The sequence below is a fragment of the Uranotaenia lowii genome, chromosome 2 (genome assembly GCF_029784155.1).
Source record: "Uranotaenia lowii strain MFRU-FL chromosome 2, ASM2978415v1, whole genome shotgun sequence".
Taxonomy (NCBI): domain Eukaryota; kingdom Metazoa; phylum Arthropoda; class Insecta; order Diptera; family Culicidae; genus Uranotaenia; species Uranotaenia lowii.
Window position 1 is genome coordinate 28,548,012 of NC_073692.1, and position 9,971 is coordinate 28,557,982.

At 37.5% G+C, this 9,971-nt stretch overlaps 1 protein-coding gene across 4 annotated transcripts in view; it reads right to left on the reverse strand.

Annotated features, from left to right (window-relative positions):
- Positions 1–9,622, reverse strand: part of LOC129745171 (transient receptor potential-gamma protein) — a 94,083-nt gene extending 84,461 nt beyond the window's left edge. For 3 of the 4 annotated variants that reach the window (XM_055738089.1, XM_055738088.1, XM_055738087.1), the window contains exons 1-2: positions 9,507–9,620; positions 8,443–8,861 (exon numbers count right to left, since the gene is read on the reverse strand). In XM_055738089.1, coding sequence (XP_055594064.1) covers positions 8,443–8,826 — 384 coding nt within the window. In that variant the 5' untranslated portion in view covers positions 8,827–8,861; positions 9,507–9,620. Of the gene's footprint in view, positions 1–8,442; positions 8,862–9,506 lie in introns of all 4 variants that reach the window. The other variant, XM_055738090.1, reaches the window with a different exon arrangement.
- Between the last annotated feature and the right edge of the window lie 349 nt (positions 9,623–9,971).

Consider the following 9,971-nt stretch of genomic DNA (forward strand, 5'->3'; position numbering starts at 1 on the left):
CCATTCTTTTCTAAATTTCAAACTTCCTTATTTGAATAGAAAACAGCTTAACTCTATTATTGAGGCTTAGTGGGGGATAGTACAGGGTATCAAACGAACGGAAAACTGATTGTGGGTTCGAGCCATACTCCGGCTCCGGCTCGGCGAATTTGGAATCTCGAGTAGGTTACTCATGTACCTTTCCACGATTCCTTATTTGTTTCGAAAAGTTTGAAGGTAGAGAGATGAGTCAAACCTGCCCCAAGCAGTGGTAACGGACCCCTTGGTAGTGCTGACATGATGTCGTGGGTGCGCCGCGTTCGTGCGTAGGATGCTCCACCTTCGGGGAGTATCCGATTAGGGTAGTTCTCAACGACAGAAGCTGCGGGAATAAGACTCGACCTTCTTCGCAGTGGAAATCGTTGGGAAAGGGTTATTCCACGTTCGGGGAACACCCACGGGTAGAGTGGCTCTCGACGCCGGGTGAGCCATTCGAGTCGGAGTAGGATGACGTCTTCGTCGGGAATCATCCGAGTCGTTGCATTAAGTCCCGCGCGTGTGCCGTGACAGGCGCGATTCTAGGATAAGCTGCTCTCGATCAGGTACACGACGCACAGTGGTCCAATTCTCAAAAAAGCTGGCAAAAAGTCTGTTTTCAACATTTTTTGCTCTGATACCTTTCAAAATTTTTCAATAATCAAATTTCACAATAAAATACATATTATTTTCATATTTTCCATGAAATTTCTTTGTTTTTTGTTTTTATTGAAAGAATTTGAAAAAAATGATAGCTCAGTAAGTAAATTCTTGTATTGAAATTCTCCAACAGATTGCTGTAAAATCTCTCACATTATAAGGTTAATTGAATCTAAAATTATCTCAAAATAACAACACATATGAAATTAAATCAAAACAGATTGACATGACAACGCTCGGATTCCGATAAATGTTTTATTTTTTTATTAATTAACGAGTCAATATAGAAATTTTATGATACATGAGAATCATTTAACAATTTCGCCACTACTGATCAAAATTTTGAAATTAAGTTATGTAGGCTTTTCTTTTAAATGATCAATTGTTATATCAGTGGTTGTTTTAAAATAAAACATTACATGTACATTTTATTTAAACGAGAAAAACAAACTTTTTGTTCAAATTTTCTTTATAATTTTTTATTATTTTAATTTTTATTCTTGATTTTATTTCTCATTTCATATTTTTTAAAAATGTCATAAAAATTTCTAACTTTTATTAAAGTTTCAATTGGTTCTCATGAATTTTAAACAACAAAAGGTTCTATGATTTGATCAATAATCAGAAGAATATTTGAGAAACCGTAATTTAATTATGTTTTGGGAGTTATTCCTAATTGAAAAAATAACACAGAAATTTATATTGATAGTGCTTCAAAATATGAAAAAAAAAAAATGTTTTGAGAATGGAATGGAATTGAATTTTTGAGAAAAATCAGCCTATAGATCCAATTAAATATCAATTTAGTTCATGATTCGGGAGGTTATTGGCTTAGAAGTCAAATTTGAAGAAAAAAGTGGTTGAATTCTTTGACGTCGTTCTCTAAAAATGGCAAAAAAGGCAGCCCAATTCGCCATATTCTGTAGTCCAGAAATGTGGGAACCTATCCAACGTAAAATTAGAGTGGAGTTATGTGGAGTTTTTTTTTTTAAATTTCTAGTTGAAGTTATAAAATTCAAAATATTTTTCGTTTTTTGTAACTAGATTCCATATAAAAAATTTCAACTTTATTCCAAATTAAAAAATTTTATTAGATAAGATGTAAAATATGCCTAATAAAAATATAAAAATAATTGCAAAGCTAAATATATTTGCGATTTGAATATCTATTCGTTTTTCAATGTAAGCAAATCTTCGCGAAATTTTCAAAAAATACTCAAACTTTTCTTAGCATTTCTTTAATAACTCCTAAACGGGTAAACTTATGACTATAATTTTCATGGTTTAATGTAGCCTGAAAATGCCGGAACACGATGAAATATTTGGAAAGATAATTATAACCACTTCAAAAATCGACTTTTTGCCAGCTTTTGTGGATTTTGGACCACTGTGCGACGGGCAAGGTGGCAAACCTCGAACCCTGAAGATAAGAGGTCAGGCTTCGAGTCGTTAGAGAAGAGGTCAGGCCTTCAGACCTTCAGAGGCGTGGAGGTTTGTGTGGTCAACTCCGAGTCTTTATGATTAGGGGTCGGGTCTCGAGTCGTAAGAGGAGGGATCTGGCCCCTTATCAACAAGAGAAGGGGTACAAGTGGTCACCTCGAGTCATTACGAGGAGAGGTCAGATTTCAAGTCGTTAGGGGAGAGATCGGGCCTTGAATCGTGCAGAGGAGAGGTAAAAGTCAAGTCGATGCGAGGAGGGGTCGGATCTCGAGTCGTTAGAGGAGAGATCAGGCCTCAAGTCGCGAAGAGGAGAGGTTTGTGTGGGAATCTGGAGTCATTGAGAGGAAATATCGGTTCTCAAGTCGTTAGAGGAGAGTTCAGGCGTCGAGTCGTAAGAATGAGAGGTTTTGCTGAAAGTGGTCTCGTTAATGAGTATTGCCTTGGAGCGCATGAGTGCGAACAGACCTCCCACTATTGAAGCATAGTGTACTAAACAGTTCGAGGTGGGAACCAGGTCTGCGGCCCCAGGTGGACTTTATGACGTAAGAGTACTTAGTACGACTCATGGTCAGGGAATCCAAAAATCGCTATCCTCCGATAGAATTTGCCGATCAAAACACCCGTGAGAGAGATTTTCATCCGCGAGAACACTATACTAGCGCTTATCAACATCAATTTTGTTCTCGATAGGTTCTCGATTAATAATCAGTATTAAAAGTCCACAAAAGCTAAAATATGTTTAATTTCATAAGTTCATTTGAGTTAGAAACAAAAACCATCTTAGTTTTTGTTTTAAACTTCTTTACGTATAATTTTTAAAAGTCGAAATATTACATCAATATGTATCAAAACCTTGTATGATTTTTTAAATTTTTTTGAGTTTGTAAATTCATAAAATTCTTTCTTGCCTTATGTTCTAACCGTATCACCCTCAAAATGCATTGGTCAGCTAAGCTGTCTAGTCAGCCATTTCGCCAAACAGCCGTAGGGTCATTTAACCCGATAGGCCCATTTAGGAAACCTTTTCCCTAAGTTGTGCGTTCCGATTCGAATTTATCGTCTCTTGTAACATTAAGGATAAGTTTTCGCTCCCGGACGTGAGAAAATTTCTCACTATTTTGCATGGATTTAAGAGCCCGGAGAGTCAGAACGGAAGCCTATGTAAAAAGCAAGAAAAACCACTCTCTGTGCGTTTGTTTTTTCGTTCCCTTCCAGTTTTGTCGGAGAATATGCTCAGAACTGGAACTGACCGAGAGAAAATAATTTCGGACGAGCTATCTTGATCGGCATTGGAAAGGGATCAGAAGTCATCGCGTTCTCATATTTATCGCTAAGTGTTACACAAGCGATAAACCAGTTATCATTATCAGATCTTCTCGTTTTGCTTCCCTGCTCATGGTCGAATTGTACCCAAGAACCCAGAGTAGCATACTGAGGGGACTCGGTCGCTCGCCGTGCCTTGGAATGCAATCCGTAAAAAGGATTCACCACCTGGGTGATCAACTAAAAAATAAAAAAAATACATACATACATACAAACTGCAAGGGAGTTGACAGACGAGGCTTATGCTGGGGGTGCGGAGAATTCGGTCACATAGCGGCTAGCTGCAGTAAGCCGGCGAAGTGTATATTTGCACTGGTGACCATGTACCTGGCAACCCAAGGTGCTCTGCCAACCAAAAGGCGCTAGCAGCGATACCAAGGGCTTGGAAGTAATCCAAATCATCCTCAACCACTGTCACGAAGCACAACAGCTTCTGCGACAGATGTCGGTGGAAGAGAAGCTAGACATAGCGTTAGTAGCAGACCCCTATTATAGAGCTCTGAATGGCACAAATTGGGCAATCGATAGTTCCAATCTGGCCGCAATAGGGGTGACAGGAAAGTTTCCCATTGCTACGCTCCACCGAGGTGGACCTTGAAGAAGTTTAGCGCTACGATGGATAGGATAGTCGAGTTGCTCACAGACCGAAGCCCCGTTATTATTGCGGAGAATTTCAATGCGTGGGCCCAGGAATGGGGTAGTTCCCTTACGAACGCCAGAGGACAGAGTCTACTTGAAGCAATTGTAAGGCTGAATGTGGACCTGGCAAACGTAGGTAATACCAGAACCTACCTTAGAGAGGGACGTGAATCCATTATAGATATCACATTTGCTAGTCCCAGAGGGACAAGTATTTGGAGGGTGAGCGAGGACTACACTCATATCGACCACTTTGCGATCCGTTATCGTGTGGGTGAAAGTGCACACCATGGAGTGATGCCTACAGGATAGTCATGGCCAATAACAAAAGCGGTAGCACACCACCTGAAATGTGCCTCAACAAACTGAGGGAAATAACGTGAAATATTATGATGAGGGAACAGCTGTCAGATATTTGGAAACGGCAGAAGCTGCCCAAACCAGGAAAGCCATTGGGGAACTCATCGGCATACAGGTCAACATGCCTACTGGATACGTGTTGGAAAGGTTCTGGAAAAGGTGATCTTGAATCGTATCCAGCAGTACACCGAGGGCGTAAGCAGATTGTCCAACAATCAATTCGGCTTCCGAAAAAGGCGATTTTCAGTCGACGCCATTCGAACTGTCATTGAAACGGCTGATAAAGCCAGACTCAAGGAAAGAAGAGGGGACCGTTTTTGTGCGGTAAATACAGCGAGCGAAATAAGAATAGCACCACTATGTGTTTTACTTGTTAAAATATGAATGATTGAAAATTACGAAAATTTTCTTCCACAGTTTGTTTTGATTTGCTTGACAGATAAATCAAGCATAAGTTTACTTTTTTTGGACGTAGCAATTGGCGTTGAGGACAAAAAATGTGAAAAAAGGGTGCGAAATAAGAATAGCACCACTTGAGTTTTTCAACAAAAACAAGATTATTTTTAAAAACTTACTGTGTTAAAGTGGATAATAATCCTTCTACGAATTATTTGAATAAATAACTGCATTTTAAGGAGTTTTCCAGAATTCCAAAGGTTTACAATGGTATTAAAAGGGGGTTTTAAGAGATGCTCATCTAGCGTTAAGGAATTAGATATTTGAGCTATAAAACTTTATCAAACTGCTTGATTTCTTTATTAACATTCATAAGTATGATACAAAATGATGAAACATAGATTTGAGGCTGAGTTTGAATCCAAAAAGAAGGTTGGAGTTCAAAAATACTAATGTTTTTTAATAGTCAAACACTATTTCTCTAGTTTTAAGTCATAGATGGCAGCACTATCTTGCCATTGAACCAAATTCATGCCCATTTTCGAATATCCGGGATTAAATAGTGAGTGCTGGATGATTTTGGTCAAGAAATAAATGCATGTACCGTGTGAACGCTTTGGAAATTATAAGATCACTAAATCCAAAAAAAAAAAAAAAAAAGAATTGCATCAAGGTCACCAAAAGTGCATTTTTTTGACCGATTATCAGAATAAAGTTATACTTAGCGATGGAGCTTGATGGACCAGACGGCTAGCAGTATTATTGGTATGATAAGCAATTGAATCGGAAGTTGAGATGAGCAGGAATTTTGGCGGTTGTACATATTTGTGCTTGTGATTCTTTTGCAAATCTGGAAAAGCTTTCTGCAGCGTGAACTTTCACAAAACTGTGATGGAAAAATACCTCAAAATGATGAATTTGGGCCTAAATAAACTTAGAAAATCAATATTGAGACTAAATTTGGTTTTAACTGCAAGATAGTGCTGCCATCTACGACTTGAAACTGGAAAAAGTGTGGTATACTGAACAAAATCAAAGTTTTTGATTTCCAACCTATTTTTTTCTGACTCAAATTAATCCCGAATGTTTGTTTTATCATTTCACGTCATTTCAATGAAGAAACTAAGTCGTTTGGTAAAGAATTACAGCTCAAATATCAAATTCCTTAACGCTAGATGAGCATCTCTTAACCCTCATCCGCATTAGGGTGTCATTTTGACACCATTGCAAGTTTGAAGGCTTGTAACTTTTTTCAGAAGCTTCAAAATACAAAAATTTCTTCGGGGACCCTAAATGAATTCAAAAGTTCTTCAATATTGCATCTTTACTTTTTTTATGGACGAACCCTGGAAGCCTGGACAAAAAAACTCCCTTTTCCGACTTTTGGTGTCATTTTGACACCACAACAGTAAAATCTATTTAAGTCGTTTGAATTATTATGAACTTCATATAAAACTTATATCAATAGAAACTTTGTAATGTCAGTAAAATATGTTTAGAACATTATATACAGCTAAAGTTACAAGTTTTCTCGTTATTCAGCATGAAAGAAAAAAAATCTGAAAAAACATGCCTCACGAAAACTGCTGTAGTTTATATGTTACACGTTCAAAAAAATATTTGCCTTATGCATATGAAAGCTGAAATTAATGCCTTCATCATGAAAACAAGAAATATTTTTTTAAATTTTTTTTAATGAAATGGTCACAAAAAGTTAAAAAAAGTGGTCTAAAAACCCTACTTTTCATTCGATTGCTAGTAAATACTGTTTGAGCGATGGTAGAGTTTTGAAAAAAATATGACTACAAAATGCATTAAAATTCCAACATTTTGCTGTCTTTAGATTTTTGATGCAACAAAAATTGAATTTACTGGAATTTTTCAAAGTTCACTACTTTGCGCGATTCTTTTACAAATTGAAATTTCATCTGTTTTTGTGGTCCACAGTCAGGTTGTACCCGGATTATCAGTGCTTTTATTTTGTTTGGACCAACCAAGAGTATATTCATTGGAAAGCACATTTAATCTTCATTCTAGTGAGGTGCTGCAATTCACGCTGTGAGATTTCACAAAAATATGAAAATTTTAAACGTAAAATCATTCCTGAAATTCTAGAACTACAAGCAGCCGTCCAGCAAAACGTGTTTGTTTGCTCTCCGAGTAGGTACGGTGGGTGGTGATTCGGGCAGAGAGCGAAGCCGACAAACGAAATAATGATGCGTGTCGTACATTTCTTGGTTGAAAATATTCTATTGAGAGTAGTTTGCATTTGCTATTCACGACACGCATCATTATTTCGTCTTTCGGCTTCGCTCTCTGCCCGAATCACCACCCACCGTACCTACTCGGAGAGCAAACAAACACGTTTTGCTGGACGGCTGCTTGTAGTTCTAGAAATTCAGGAATGATTTTACGTTTATAATTTTCATATTTTTGTGAAATCTCACAGCGTGATTTGTTGCACCTCACTAGAATGAAGATTAAATGTGCTTTCCAATGAATATACTCTTGGTTGGTCCAAACAAAATAAAAGCACTGATAATCCGGGTACAACCTGACTGTGGACCACAAAAACAGATGAAATTTCAATTTGTAAAAAAATCGCGCAAAGTAGTGAACTTTGAAAAATTCCAGTAAATTCAATTTTTGTTGCATCAAAAATCTAAAGACAGCAAAATGTTGGAATTTTAATGCATTTTGTAGTCATATTTTTTTCAAAACTCTACCATCGCTCAAACAGTATTTACTAGCAATCGAATGAAAAGTAGGTTTTTTAGACCACTTTTTTGAACTTTTTGTGACCATTTCATTAAAAAAAAATTAAAAAAAATATTTCTTGTTTTCATGATGTAGGCATTAACTTCAGCTTTCATATGCATAAGGCAAATATTTTTTTGAACGTGTAACATATGAACTACAGCAGTTTTCGTGAGGCATGTTTTTTCGGATTTTTTTTCTTTCATGCTGAATAACGAGAAAACTTGTAACTTAAGCTGTATATAATGTTCTAAACATATTTCACTGACATTACAAGGTTTCTTTTGATGTAAGTTTTGTTTAAATCGGTCTAATACACCAAAAGTTATAACGATTTGAGCTTGTGGTGTCAAATTGACACCACAAGTGCTGATTAGGGTAATGAAATCTAATGCGGATGAGGGTTAAAACCCCATTTTAAAACCTTCGAAAACCTTCGGAATTCTGGAAAACTCCTTAAAATGCAGTTATCTATTCAAATAATTCGTAGAAGCATTATTATTCACTTAAACATAGTAAATTTTTAAAAATAATCTTGTTTTTGTTGAAAAACTCAAGTGGTGCTATTCTTATTTCGCACCCTTTTTTCACATGTCTGGTCCTCAACGCCAATTGCTACGTCCAAAAAAGTAAACTCATGCTTGATTTATCCGTTAAGCAAATCAGAACAAACTGTGGAAGAAAATTTTCGTAATTTTCAATCATTCATATTTTAACAAGCAAAACGCATAGTGGTGCTATTCTTATTTCGCTCACTGTATATATGAATTTAGAAAAAAATATTGGTACAATCTTCATTCTAGACAACTCCTGTAATTTTTTTAACAAGTTTTAAAGAAGGCCAACACTCACCTTGACTCGTTTATCGGCAAACTTCTCCCCGGCCGGTTGCATGTACTGGGGCAGCGGAATGTCTATCTTGGTATCCTTCCGGTCTCCCCCTCCTCCACCACTGCCACCCCCGCTCCCAGAGAGGGTGGGCTCGGCAGAGGAGTCATCACCCCCGCGTGCCCTCAGTGTCGTAGTCGATCCACCTCCTCCTCCTCCTCCTGCTCCGCCACCTGCACTATTTTGAGCTGCGGTCACGTCCTGCAGATGGTCCGGGGTGGACGTTTTTCGTTTCTCATTTTTGACAAACAGTTTGCTTCTCAGCGGTGTCGTCGTCGTTGTTGTTTGATTTGTTTGGTTTGTTGTTGTTGTTGAGGTTTTCCTAGATGATTCGTCGTCGTTTTCCATCGAGTTGTCTTGCCCCACATTTTCTTCACCAGTTTCTGCTGGATGGGTGGTTTTTTTTTATGAAGAATTGTTTTCGCAGATTCCATTCCGGTTGTCCCATGGGTGGACAAATTGTGATAGCATTTGCAGTTTCGATTTTGTCAACGGGATGTGATGGGAAAAAGTATGAAAAAAGAGAAGCACGTGATTAGCATGATCATTTTTTTATGTTTTTCGTTTTCTTTTACTGAGCTGGGTACAAGTCAGTGGTTTAAGTAAACTACATCTAAAAATGGACTAGTAACGGCTACAAAACGGAATCTATTATAGAACGAGATGCAGGATTCAATCACAGGGTTAGGATATCGATATAAATCAACGAGTAAACACTGTAAACAGTAGACGAAATCGAGAGTTGCTAGCTGTTGAGAAATAACGTCAGCATTTTATTTCCACCATTGCTCGCTAGTCGTCAATAGCAAATCATTCGGTAACTAAATAGAAAAATATTCTGGAGAATAGCCAAAACTTTCAAAAGTTTACAAAGAATAGGATGGAGATACGTAGGACAATGCGTAAATCGAGTTGGAGTCATCCAAATGGGTTAGGATAGACTGAGCAAAAAACAGGATAAATATGAACATCAATTCAAAACTAGAACAAACAAACATTCGGGAGCGTTCTACCAATTTTTTTCTTACCTCGTACTCAACTCTAGCGACGGAAGGACGTAAAAAGGAAAATAAAAGTAAAAAATTCAAACAAAAAAAAGTAATTACTATCAAAGGCATTCAGATGCATGAAATGAAGAATAAAAAACATGTTCAAGATTAGCAATTCCAACAAGCTTCGAATTTGTTTCCGGTTGAATGAAACACTATTACATTCATAATAAACCTGTTTCTCAATGCCCTTCTTCAAAAAGGGGTTTTTACAACATTCCGAGGACAACACACGTCAAGAAAACACCATTGCTTTAGTCGGTCACACATATCCACACACACACACATACATTACATTCTGTCCAAGCCGAGTGAGAAAATCCCCCGGACACAATGCATGGCCCTCCCGTCGTCGGATTATGATGGGATTTGCCATGTTTGTATGGTCGTCGGATTTTGTGGATGAACAGCTTTACGGGGCGAGGTTTGTATTTTCCCGGGAAT